The sequence below is a fragment of the Arvicola amphibius genome, chromosome 11 (genome assembly GCF_903992535.2).
Source record: "Arvicola amphibius chromosome 11, mArvAmp1.2, whole genome shotgun sequence".
NCBI lineage: Eukaryota > Metazoa > Chordata > Mammalia > Rodentia > Cricetidae > Arvicola > Arvicola amphibius.
The window spans coordinates 104,600,516-104,614,378 of NC_052057.2; the positions used below are offsets into that span (position 1 = coordinate 104,600,516).

Below are 13,863 nucleotides of genomic sequence, written 5' to 3' on the forward strand. Positions count from 1 at the left end.
TTAGGTGTTACAAACTTAAGGTGAAATCATAGTCTTTACAGAGGAGACATGCTGTTTAATTAGTGACTGTTGGTCCAGTGGTTCATCAGAGGGACATCATCTCGCTAACGTAGGTTACAGAGCAAGTGGAGTCGTCTGTCTGCCATGCTTCTGTGTAAGTCTGTTGAGCATGGCAGTGGGCGGTTCCTTTACTCCATGACAACTCAGCTGGGCACAGGGTTTTTGTTAATATGTGAGATTGTTGTATCTGTACTTTAGAAAAATAGGGTGAAACTTAGGACTCAGAAGTAGCAATGATTATAAATTATAGACTGCATGTTATTGTATCACATAGTTGAATGTAAAAGTCCCAAACTGCTGTGGTAATAGATTTTAGCACATGCTCAAAGATAGAATTAAGGAATGCAAGCAAAGAGAGTCGTTGTAGTATGGTTGTTGTTCTTCTTGTGAGTGTTTTTTTTTTTTTTTAGCATGAATTAAAACTAGTGTTTTCTTAGTCTAACCTCTCATAGATAACAAAGTATTGTTTACTTTTATTAAGAGTATATATACAACTTATTATTTAAGTGTATATGCCTTTTCTGTCCATTGCCTACTTCCTGCAAATCACTTCTACATTTAAAGACTGAAAAAATTTTATGTCCATGTAAAAATTTTAAACTATAACTCGGGAGGCAGAGGCAGGCGGATCTCTGTGAGTTCGAGACCAGCCTGGTCTACAAGAGCTAGTTCCAGGACAGGCTCCAAAGCCACAGAGAAACCCTGTCTCGAAAAACCAAAAAAAAAAAAAAAAAATCTTACCTCAGATAACATAAAAATTTCCCCAGATACTTCATTTCTTTCTCTCAGATTCTGTAATTATCAAGTGATTCTTTGATGTTTTGCCTGTAGATTGAATGCTAACAATTGAGAGCTGGTTTTCATCGTGCTGAGGTTTTGGTTAGAGGACAGCTGATAAGATGCAGGACTCTTGTCATCCAGCCACAGTGTAGTCTACTTAGGAGCACTATAGCCTTTATTTTATATTGTAAAGAACAGTGTATGAAGGACCTTTTTTTGGCATAGCAACCACCTGCTTCAATTGTGTAGAGCCACTACCTGTCTGAGCTGAGATGAAGTGAAACAGACCTTCCAGGGGCCATGGATCCAGCAGTGTTTGAGTGGTTTTTTGAAGAAGAGGAATTAGTGAGTAAAGATGAAGAAGGAGCGTGGAGTCTGACCAAACCATTGCTTCTCATGTTAGGTTTCTGGAGCAGTGTGTTTGCAAACATTTCACATTCTGTGACTACACTTGAGGGTTTTGAGTTTATGACTCAAGCATTGGAATAAAACCGACTCTTGTTTCCAGAAGAGCCCCGACACATTTCCCTGCTGTGTATTCTGCATCACCCGTCAGAAGAAGATCTGTTGTGCTTTTTGCTCTGTACTGTCTGTTAGGAATAGAAGGAAAAATAGTGTAAAAATAGTGTAGTTTCTAGCAAATACCACTGGTAGTATTTGAGAAGATGCCAAAGAACAATGAAGTTTAAAACTGTGATTCACCAGAGAATGGGTGACTTATTCTTAAACGAGCAACTTCATTGGCTAAAGCTAAGCTTATGCAGCCAAATTAAAGATTGAACTTCATAGTCTTTCAACTGCAAGATAATACACTTTCCATATCATAAGCTCATTTCCAGTGAACTGTCTCACCTTTGTATAGATTTCAACTTAATGCCCTAACCTAAGGGACACAGGTCAAGATGTTAATAGGAGTTGAAATATAACCTTTGTTCATTTACCAAAATGCTCCTTTGTCTAATTCCTTTTTTTCTAAGAACAAAGACGCTATGATCATAGCCCACACCTGCTGGAACTGTTGATACACCTGCTTCCTTTGGTTAATAAATTATGTACCTATTAGTTCTAAAACTGCATGGGTAAATTAAAAACTGTGTGGAGTATTGCACAGTATATGACTTTATTTCCCCATCATGACATAGACAGATTATATATGTTTTGTGTGGATTAAAAAACAACCTAGTGTCCAGTCTGCTTTTCGTGAAATCATCTTCTAAGCTTTTATGGATGATTGCTTTCTTTGTGTTATGCCATGCTATTAGTGATGATGGTTTCAATTTTACTTCTGTTCTTTTGATATTATTTACATATTAAAATTTAAATTTTAATTTCAGGTATATTGTATTTTTTTGCCCGCGTGACCTAGTTTCCCAGGGCTATTCATATCAACCTATTCAAATGCTGGCTGCGGGAATGAAGGAAGTGACCAGAACTTGGAAAATAGTAAGCGGAGTCACACACGCTAGTAGCTATTACCAAAATGGCTGGATAGTCATGATAGCTATTGGATGGGCCCGAGGTAATATTAATGTGTTCATAAGTATTCTGTTATTGGTGTACTGTAGCTCCTAAATACTTCTCTGCTTGCAGGAGTGGGGATCACATATTCTAATAAATCTGTTTGGAAGGTGGAAACCTTTTCTTTTTTAGCTACTAAAGTTAATTTAAGAGTTACTTACATCAGTATTAGTGATCAGCCATTATTTTGAACCTCATGGCTTTATAAAGTTTCTTATGAATAATTACTTTAGGTTTCCTTGAACCATATGGGATCATAATTATTTTTCCATAAATGAAATAAGTTTAATAAGAAATTTTGTGGCTCATGTAAATTAAAAACATTACGGAGTCTGGGCATGGTGGTGCATGCCTATAACCTGAGTACTTGGGAGACTGAGGCAGGAGGTTGCAAGTTTGAAACCAGGTTGAGCTACACAGTGATTTTTAGGCCAGCCTAGAAAGCCCCTCTGTAAAAACAAAAACAAATTGCTTTATATTCTTTCCATTCTTGTGAGTTGTTCGAAGTAGCAAGTATTCATAGTCATACTGTTCTAATTGCTTTATGTTTATTTTATATCTTTTCTTTTTTCTTCTTTCCTTCCTTTATTCTTTTCTTTCTTTCAACTGTAGACTGTGTAGACTGTGTAGACCATGTAGACTATGTAGACTGTGTAGACAATGTAGACTGTGTAGACCCGTAGATTATGTAGACTGTGTAGATAGTGTAGACCGTGTAGACTATGTAGCTGGGGATGACTTTGCACTTATGACCACATTGCCTCTACCTCCTGAGCGCCGTGATCACAGGAAAGCGCTACCATGCCTGGTTTATGCATTGTCAGGGACTGTTACGTGCTAGGCAGGAGCTCCTACCAGCTGAGCTGTGTCACTCACCCTGTTCTTTCATATGTAAGAACTGAACAGATTTCTGTAACCTCTGTTACAGTATGCTGCAGCTAAAACTAGCTGTTATCAAGGAATGAAATAAAGAGGCCCTTACTTTTCACAAAACTATTACACACACACACACACACACACACACACACACACATATGTTTCTGTGCTTGAGACCCCAGCGCTAACCTTAGATCACAGTGACACAGGTGGTTGTCATGCTGGGGAGAGAGAGTGCTGCTGTCTCAGATGTCAATACACAGAAGACAACTTTTTCTTCCTCTCAAGAATTCTATTTTGGTAATCTTGGGTTTGAAACCAGGAGGGGAAATTCTGACTTCCCCTGCCCTGTGTTTTCTTAAGAAATTTGGTTAAATATCTTTGTTTGTGTGTTTCTTTTTAGGGGCAGGTGGTGCTATTGTCACGTCTTGTGAACAGCTGCTGAAAGGAGATTGGAAGCCAGCAGGGGATGAGTGGCTGAAGATGTCCTTGTAAGTGTATATATTTTGCTGAGATCTGGGCCAAAAGAGCATTTTTGGAACTGTGTATGTGCCTGAAATACACCTGAGACACAAAGGGCAATCGCAGTGGGAAGAAAACTAGTAGATTCTGTCTAAGAGTTTACTTTCCCAGATGAGATCTTAAAATAACATCACTTTTCTGTGGATTCCCCTCCTTCAGAAAAAAGCTTGGAGGCTGGAGAGCTGGCTCAGTGGTTAAGATCACTTGCTGCTCTTACAGAGGACCCAGGTTTAGTTCCTGGCACCCATGTGACATCTCAAAACATTTTGTAACTCCAGTTACAGTGGGTCTGATGTCCTCTTTTGGCCTCTGTGGGCACCAGGCACACACGTGGTACACAGTATATACATGCATGCAAAGCACTCATACACAGAAACAACAGAGAAGCCTACTTAGACACACCATGTGGACTTGTTCTCCCTCATATGCAGATCCTAGCTTTTTGTGGATGAGACATGTAGGTATGAGTAGGGAATAAGTCCCAAAACTGGGGAAGGGGACCAAGGAAAGGGAAAAGTAGTTTGGAGGAAGGAGCGGGGAGCGCCATAGGCCGGGCTCACAGGCTACAGTTGAAGTACAGAAGCCAGAGCCACGCTGTATAAAATTAGAACATGGCGCCTGCAGCCCTAGCCCTGGAATCCCAGTGGAACTTGATCTGCTGGATTTTACAATGTCCTGGTGCCAGGGCTCTCTCCTTTCTCTTGGACGAGGAGTGCCTGTCGTTGTCAGCCAGCATCTGATCCACTGTTGTGCTATGGACAGAGAAACCATAAAATTTTCCAATGCATCTCAGTCTTCATAGCAAATCTAATACTTTGATTTAATCTTCCTTAAATCCTCCCCAGTGTCCTTTCCAAATTATCTACAAACCACTTATTTTTGAGAGTCTCTCTTTAAGAAAATATCATCCATAGTGGTCAGTGTGTATGTCAAAGCCCTTTCCTTAATGAGCTACTTTAGCACAGGAACCAAATGATTAGAGAAACAAAACAACATCAAGAGAAATCTAATTCCATGTGGGGGGTCATATGTATGTATGTGTGTATGTGTGTTCACATGTGTGGGCATGTTTGTCATGTTTTCACTGACATGTCTCCACCTTGCATATCGCGCCGAGGCCTTTCATGCATGTGGAGGTCACTGCTTCAGGAGTCCTGAGTGCCAGTCTGCTCCGGGGATTTCCATGTCTGCCTCCTGTGCACTGGGACTGCTGGGGGGCTTTTAGGTTCTAGAGACCCAATGTGGCCTCCACACTGTGCAGCAAGCACTTTACCCATTGAGCCATCTCCGTAGCCCCTCATTTGCCTTTTATTTTATACTTTGAAATGTTCAATTTTATGTATGTGTTATAACATAGTTTTATATATATATATAAATATATATATATGTATTCTAGTAAATATATTAATAATTGTCTTAAAATATTAAAAGTAGGAATATGCAATAAAAGTTGAGGAATGACTATTGTAAGACATGATTCTTATTCAGTTAGAGTGTTATGTGAAGTCTGGATCTTATACTGTTTTCAACCCAGTCCTTAGTTTATAATACTAAAATAACCTTTAAAAAATAAACTGGCAATCTTATAACAATCTTTTGTCATTGTTGTAGTGTGGCATTCTCATAGTTTATCAGAGATCTTTACTGGGATACCTTAAGTGCATGATAAGTGTGTAAGAAAAAAATTCTCCTGACTTGGTAGGTTAGCAGTATAATGGTTTCATTTTTTTTAGCATTAATACTTACGATATTGGCTAAGACTGGCCTTCTGTGCTCAGGGTAGCAAAGTGATAGACTTGAGCTGGCTCGCAACGTCTCACTGTGTAGACTGTGTGTGTAGCCTAGGCTGGCCGTGAACTGTTTTTCCCTCTCAAGTACTGGGATTAAAGGTGAGTGCCTAAAGGTGTGAGCTGACCGGGCTCACACTGCTTTCCCAGAGTGACTGCGTGTGTCTCACTCGCCGTGTGTGCGTGCGTCTCACTCGCCGTGTGTGCGTGTGTCTCACTCGCCCTGTCTACAGCATCCTGATGCTGTCAGTGGTGCGTTTACATCACACAACAGGAGAGGCTTTCCCCCACTTCTCTCATCTGTCTTTGGGAGCTTGTTTAAAATGGATGGTTTTTCAGAATTAATTCTAGATTTGTGATGGGACAGGAAACCTTCAAGTCCTTTAAAAAAGTGTTAGATGGACAGATATGTTTCTGAAATACTGCACTGTGGAAACATGTGGACATTTTAAAAAGGCCTTGGGCCTGAAGGGTTAGCTCAGTGGTCAAAAAACACTGGGTGCTTGTCTTTGTTAGATGACCAAGGAAAGCTGGGGAGGAAAGGGTTTATTTGACCTACACTTCCTCAGTAATGTTCCTCACCAAAGGAAGTCAGGACAGGGACTCAAACAGCAGGAATGTGAAGGCAGGAGCTGATGCAGAGGCTGTGCAGGGGAGCTGCTTACTGGCTTGCTTTCCCTGGCTTGTTCAGCTTGTTTTCTTATATAACCCAGGACTACCAGCCCGAGTGGGATCAGCCACAGACCCACCGAAGTCTGAGCCCTCCTCCATCAATCACTAATTGATCCCTCCAGCTGGATCTCAAGGAGGCATTTTCTCAGCTGAGGTCCCTTCCTTTCAGGTAGCACTAGCTTGTATCAAGACAGGCCAGACCAGCATAGTGCTCAGCAGAGGGGCTGAGTTTGGTTCCCAGCACCCACGTCAAGCAGCTTGCCAGTGCCTGCAATTCTAATCTGATGTCCTCTTCTGAGCTCTGCAAGTGTATACACACACACACACACACACACACACACACACACACACAAAGTCTGTAAACAAACAAACTCTTAATTATGCTATGAGAAAAGGTTTATATAACTCAGCATTTCTGAAACTTTAAAACTATATTCACACAGCTCATTCTGTGTTAGCATCTATTAACTGTCCATTAATGTTTACAGCGCATTCTGAGAAAATTGTCACTGACCTCAAATGTCATTTCCTTTCAGCCCTTCCAAGGTGACGCTGCTGGGGTCAGTCCTGTTCACGCTACAGCACACCCAGCACCTGGCAATGTCAAAGCACGACCTCATGTTCCTGTACACCATCTTTCTCCTGACGGTGAAGGTGAGCACCAGTCTGCATCAGGAAGCCGTAGACGCCTTTCCCTTGGTGGGGTTCTTCAGGCTAAGCTAGTACCAAGAACACTTGGTTTTTTACTGTTGAATACAAAACGATGTATTTGGGAGTTTGCTCCATGCATCAGAATTTTTGGAAGCTCCTCTGACGTTCTCCATTTGCCCTTGGGAGATGTTTGCAGTTGGGTAACATAGGCAGGCGGTTTATTGGAAGCCAGAGAGTAGTGGAGGTAGGGAGGAAATCAGAGGCGGTACAGGTGGACCTGCCTTGTTTGTGAAATTGGGGTATGGTTTAAGTTGATACTACTTTTTGTTTTTGTGAAAAATAAGTATGTCTGAATTTTGGAGGTCAGGGGAGTCACGTATATTTACAACTATGCTTGCTCATTCTGGATTGAATATTTAAAAGCTAATTTTTTCCTACCTCCATCTATGGTTCTCTTCTTTCTTGAGAGAAATATGTGAAATACCTCCTTTTCCCTCCTTTCCTTCTTCCATCTCTCCTCTGCAATTTCCTTGTCTTCTTTACACTCAGAACTCAGGCTAACTGAATGCTCGTCCATGGTCAGCCACTTTCCTGAACAGGGAAATCACATACTTTTTTTTCAGATACTTCATGATTGATAAGACCAGAGCCACAGGGAAAGCAGATGAATGGGAAGATCATCCGCTGAGGGGAAAGCCCTCGAGCACTATAGGTCCACAGACTCTTTTGAAATGGAGGCTTTGCAAGTTTGAACAAGTCTATGTTTCTTGAACTAGGTTTACACATGTCCCAGGGGATATGTGACTTCTGGCATTTTCTGTATAAAGTCATATTGTAAGTGTGATCTATTTTCTGCCATTAATGATGATCTCAGTGGTGATTAATTTTAAACATGTTAAATAGGAATGCATTATTGGGTAAAATTCACATAGGCTTAAAATTTTCTTATTATTTTATGTGTACGTGTTTGCCTGCATATATGTTTGTGCACCATGTATGTGTCTGGTGCCTGATGAGGCCGTAAGAGGGTGACAGATTTCCCAGAACTGGAGTTACAGACAGTTGTGATCTGCCATGTGGGTGCTGGGAAGAGGAGTCAGTGCTCTTAACCACTGAGCCATCTCTCCAGCCCCCTGACACCAGATAAAGTTTTTAAGATAAAACTTTTGTCTGTTTTGAGCTAGGCCAAATTTGCATCCCTTCTCCAGCAGAGAAGACTTGGAAGAACTTTGAGAAATGTGGATTGCTTATCCCCTGCTTGCTAGAAGAAGCTTCAGTGTAAAAGAAGCTTGTTCTTCTGTGAGACAGAGCAAGGGACTGACCGATAGATAGCGTTAAACCTGTAAGGAAGCTCAGGGTTTTTTAATTAAGCCATATATGATGATGGCCTTGGTGGACGTGGTTTCAAAGATTGGCTGAATGGTAAAACGAGCTTAATTAACGGAGGTAAATAAAAGGAAGTGAAGATGAGGAGTATTAAGTTTAAAGGGACTTGGGGGAGTGTAAACGGGAGCCCTCCTGGGAGACCAGTTTGGCAGCAGCAGACATGGCAGACTCAGCTCTCCTGTGGCCTGCTAATTCCACTGTAGGGACAGCCAACAGTCATGTCCCAGGTGTGCAGAACCAGCTTTATCAAGGTCACTTAAATGACCACATAACAAAGTACCGATTAATGTTTATTTACAAAATAAGTACGAATGAGCACTTTATTATTATTTTTTTTAAATTAGCTTTGTAGGAGTCTAATTTATGTATGGTAAGGTCTATTCAGTTCAGGGAGTATGGCTCACAGTGGCCTGCAATTCCAGTCCCACCGACTTGTGTCCTCTTCTGGCCTCCTCAGGCACCAAGCACACACGTGGTGCGTGGACACACATGCAGACACAGCATTTGTGCACATAAATAAACTAAGATAAATAAATTTAATTTTTTAAAAAGAGATTATGGGAGCCTTAGCAGTGGCTGCCCCATTGAGTACATGTCTCTTCCCTCTCTAGCACCTACAACCTACCTATAAATCCTCAGGGGGCGGTGGGGCATCAGGACCGCCTGCCTCCTCCATGACAGGATGCTGGCAGGTCCATCCTGACTCAAATCTTCTGCCAGACTGCCACAGCTGTGTCCCAGCTGGAAGTCACATTCCACACCACCGCCCGCTGCTGCTCTGTCTCTTAACCTCTTCCTGGCATTTCTTCCCTAATGTCTCCCCAAGTCTTACGGGGAAGAAGATAGATGTCCCAAGTTTTGCTTTTGGTAAGATTTGCCATTTTTACATTGATCCTACCTATCTATGAGCACGACAGATCTTTCTATCTTCTGATGCCTTCTCCAATTTCTTTCTTCAAAGACTCAAAGTTCTTGTCATACAGGTCTTTCACTTGCTTGGTTAGAGTCACACCAGATATTTTATATTATTTGTAGCTATTGTAAAAGGTGGTGTTTCTCTGATTTCTTTCTTAGCCAATTTATCATTTGCATATAAAAGGGCCACTGATTCTTTCTGAGTAAATTTTATAGTCAGCCACTTCACTGAAGTTCCCTAGTAGAATTTTTGGGGTCACTTATGAATACTATTATATCACCTGCAAATAACAACACTTTGACTTCTTCCTTTCCGGTTTGTATCCCCTTGATCTCCTTCAGTTGTCTGACCGCTCTAAGGAGAACTTCAAGAACTATGTTGAATAGTCTTGTTCCTGATCTTAGTGGAATTGCTTTAAGTTTCTCTCCATTTAATTTGATGTTTGCTATTGGTTAGCAATGTCCCTTGTATCCCTGATCTCTCCAAGACTTTTATTATGAAGGGGTATTGGATTTTGTCAAAGGCTTTTTCAGCATCTAATAAGATGATCATGTGGTTGTTTTTCTTTCAGTTTGTTTATATGGTAGGTAGATCATATCTCCTCTGGGATGAAGCCTACTTGATCATGGTAGATGATCTTTTTGATGTGTTCTTGGCCTCGGTTTGTGAGTTGGGCTTTTGTTGTTGTTTGCATCAATGTTAATGAGAGAAATTGGTCTGTAATTCTCTTTTCTTGCTAAGTCTTTGTGTGGTTTGGGTGTCAGGGTGATTGTGGCCTCATAAAAATGAATTTGGCAATGTTCCTTCTGTTTCTATTTTGTGTAATAATTTGAGGAGTATTGGTATTAGCTTTTGTTTAAAAGTCTGGTAGAATTCTGCACTAAAACCATCAGGCCCTGGACTTTTTTTGTGTGTGGGGGGCAGTCTTTAATGACTGCTTCTATTTCCTTGGGAGTTACAGATCTATTTAAATTGTTTATCTAATATTGATTTAACCATGGTAAGTGGTATCTATTGAGAAAATTGTCCATTTCTTTTAGATTTTCCAATCTTGTGGAGTGCAGGGTTTTGAAGTATGACCTAATAATTCTGTCTGTTGTTATGCCCCTTTTCATTTATGATTTTGTTAATTTGGATATACTCATTCTGTAACTTCCAGGCCCCTATATTATGTCACATTGAATGAGACTTTATTCTTGATTTCATACCCCAAGAAAGTGGATTGTGTATAGACCTGTTTTAGGGATGTGATCTCAGAAGTTTCTGGTTTGATCTCTCTCTGTGATCTGAAAGAACTGACTGTTAGACTATATGTTGGGCCCCAGAGTTTTCCCTGCAGATCCATTTTGGGACCAGCCTAATTCAAATGTGGACATTTCTGGGTAGTGTGATTTGCTAGGTAAAGGATTGGAAGCATTCTTTGGTCCACCTTCCATTCTCTGCGTTCTGCATGCACATTATTGAAACAGAAGAGATGGGTGGAGAGAAGCCTCTGTAGCCTCTGTTCAGGAATTGGTCTGCATCCCATGAGTCTGTGACCGTCGACAATAGTGTGTTGTTGAGTAGGGACTGACCACAAATCTGTATCGCATCCTGCTCCTCACTTAACTAGCCTTTCAGTGTGGGTCAAGTCAGCTGCCTGTCAGAGCCGGGACTCTGCTTCCCTCTACAGTAACTGCTGTTTTAAACTGAATGTGCAGATGAGTATAAAGTTTTTATCACAGTTTTGACTCAAGCCAGATGTATAGTAGCAGTTTGCTGGTGTAGACTGTCGATAATATTCTCTCTCTCTTTCTTTCTCTCTTTGCCTCCCTCCCTCCCCCTCTCCCTCCCTCCCTCCCTCCTTCCCTCTCTTCCTCCCTCCCTCCCTCCTCTTTCTTTATTCTTTAGCAATGGTTATACTTCATTTGGTGTACAAAGAACATCAAAATGTACTTGGTATTACTTTTGATGAGTAATATTCTTTAAATTCATAGTAATTGGAGATTTTCCCAGAATTGAGTTTATTTTGTTTCCTGTAGATTAAAAAAATACATTTTACTCCATTATTTATTTTTCTGTCTCAGTTTTGAGAAACACAAAGTGTACTGAGACTCAAAGTTCTTTTTTCCCCCAGGTAAGAATGATGTTAACAAAGAACATCCCCATGACTTTTGCTCCCGTCGAGGACACCTTGAGCCGGATGCTGTTTGGCTGGCAGCAGCAGTTTTCATGGGGTGAAAAGAAAGCGGATGTGAAGCCGTCTTCCAATGGCACCGCCTCGTCAGTGCCCAAGCCCACCACAGAGGAGCGCGATGCTGCTAAGAGGCATGCCAAGAAAGAAGACTGACGATTTGACCTGCGCTTAGGAGGCGCAAAGGGAGAGTTACTTTTCTATTAGCGTGTGGCCGGATTTCTGTGTCTGTGACGCGAAGTGAGCTTATCTGTAAGGAGAGATGAGACAACAAGGAAGAAATGCTTTGTGTCAGGGACACCGCTCTGCTGATTGTAACTCTTGGGGTCACGAGTGTATCATGTGAATTTATTTTTTCTGATATAAGAGATTCTTCTAATTATTTGAACAGTTTTATATTGATAAAAGGATAATTTTTTAAATGTTAGAAAAGTTCACTTGTTACTGCAAAATTCTAAGGCTTTCACACTTATAAAATTCAGTATTTTTTCAGTTTTTGAATGATTCTAATTGTGTTTTAATTCTGCAGAATTAAACCTTTACTTCATATTTACAATGTAATTCCTGTATATAGAAGACAGCTCCTATTTAATTTTGAACATGGAGAATTTTCCTAAATAATTTTTAACTGAAAATAAACTGATAGTGTATATTTGGTGTATAAATTTGTTTTTATATTTCTTGCCCACGTTAAAAATACTTGAAATTTAATTTATTTTAGTTTCAAGTGTTATTTTTCAGTGAGACCACACTGTTAATTTGAGCCTCCGTTTGAAGTTTTTCTTAGGCTCTTGTTTTAAAAATGACTTTCTCCTCAGAAAAGCAGGGTTACAATCTGTGTGTATCTTTTCTTTTTGCAACAACAGTCTCACTCACTCTGTAGCGCAGGCTGGCCTCAAATCTCCTCCTACCTCGGCCTCCCAAATGCTGGGACTACGGGCACGGGCCACAATGCCAGGCTAGTGGTGAGGTTTTTCTTGTTATTTATCCTGTGCTTTATCGTGTGTTTGGAACCTGGGCTGTCTCTGTCCTTAGCTTGTTTCCACAGCTGGAGAGAGTCCCCGCGTCACATGTTCCTCCTGTCTCAGTTGTGAATGTGCTGGTGTGTGTCTCAGAGACTCAACAAAAATGGTGTCACGTCCGTACCTCTCCTCCAGTGCGCACCGCTTCGGGGCTTTCTTCGACTGTCTCTTGTGAGTTCGCACATGGGTGTCTTTGTGTAATAGACATGCACACGTGTCGCAAGGTTTATCTTCACTGAACACCGCTCTCTGGTGAGACTTCTCAGCCTCATGAGAACTGCCTTTGCACATTGGCTCTCAGTCACGGAGCCTAACCTCGCGCGGTCTGCAGCTCCAGTGCGGTAATACAGCATTAAGTCTGGTTTCTCATAGGCAAAGAAAAGAGCAGACAAGAAAATATACCGCATGATAGATTTACTTGCTTTATTTGGTGTTAAAAGTCTGGTTTATAATATTCAAATTCTGCGGTATGACTTTTTATACCAAGAACGGTACCTGCCCCCTCTATTAGGTATTTGTGTTGGCTAAGAAGCAATTCAGTGACGTTCAAGATGTGAAGTTTTCCTTTTTAGTTTTTAAGAAATACACACACCATCAGGTTCTATACTTTAACTTGCTTAAGAAGATTTTGTGTGGGACACTTTTGATAACCTTGGTATTAGAAAATGCTTATTTTTACTATTGTGACAGAGAACACTAAATTGAACTCTGTATGATATATTTGATAATCTGTAGTCAAAGACTTTGTAAAATGAACTTGTTAATATTGGTCCGTCCTGAAGTTTGAATTTAGCTGTGGGTTAAAACAGTAACGTTTTACATTGTGTTCAAAACAAATTCATTAAAATAAGTACTTTAACACCAGCAGAGCCTTCCTCGTTTTTCCTTGGTATTGTTGTGAGGAAGGTGCTCAGAGTCTGGTGTTGTTTGGCTCTGTAACACTTAGTGGCCCCAGTCAGGATAGGACATTGCTACAGACTGTCCCTCAGCACGTGGCTCCACTGGAGACGTGGATTAGGCGTGGAACTGCCCCACCCCGAATCTGCTCAGGTGACTGTTGCCGACCCAGGAAGCGTGACTGCCATCCACAGGCCCAGTCAGAGGTGACCCCGAACGACGGCAGGATCTGGTAGGCCTTAAAATAAAAAGTCGAGAGACGCTAGGAACGCTACAAGAGTGTGTGCCCCTGACTGCCGTGATCCAGCCTCCAGCAGAATGTGCCGAAATAGGCTCAGACTGAGCCACCAGATTCTTCGTTGTTTCTTGCTGACAGAGTTTCTAGTAAGGGAGAGAGAGCAGATACGTGGGGTAGGTGGATTTCAGTGGGAGCCCTGACCAGGGTCTTTCCAGTGGTCATAACCTGAACAAAGGTGAGGGAAGTGAAGTGGGAGACACTTGTGTGAGAAGCTTTTGTCTGTTTCAGCACAACAAAAATACTTAATGAAAAAATAAAGGAAAAAGTCCACTTCAGACGGAAGTTGTTTGCCGTTGAGAGGAATG

General features: G+C 41.2%; 1 protein-coding gene across 3 annotated transcripts in view; it reads left to right on the forward strand.

Annotated features, from left to right (window-relative positions):
- The window catches only part of Tmem38b (transmembrane protein 38B), a 36,153-nt gene extending 22,929 nt beyond the window's left edge, over positions 1 to 13,224 (forward strand). For all 3 annotated transcript variants that reach the window (XM_038348138.2, XM_038348139.2, XM_038348140.2), the window contains exons 3-6: positions 2,175 to 2,359; positions 3,638 to 3,725; positions 6,752 to 6,869; positions 11,285 to 13,224. In XM_038348138.2, coding sequence (XP_038204066.1) covers positions 2,175 to 2,359; positions 3,638 to 3,725; positions 6,752 to 6,869; positions 11,285 to 11,497 — 604 coding nt within the window. In that variant the 3' untranslated portion in view covers positions 11,498 to 13,224. The remainder of the gene's footprint in view (positions 1 to 2,174; positions 2,360 to 3,637; positions 3,726 to 6,751; positions 6,870 to 11,284) is intronic.
- Positions 13,225 to 13,863: the final 639 nt, after the last annotated feature.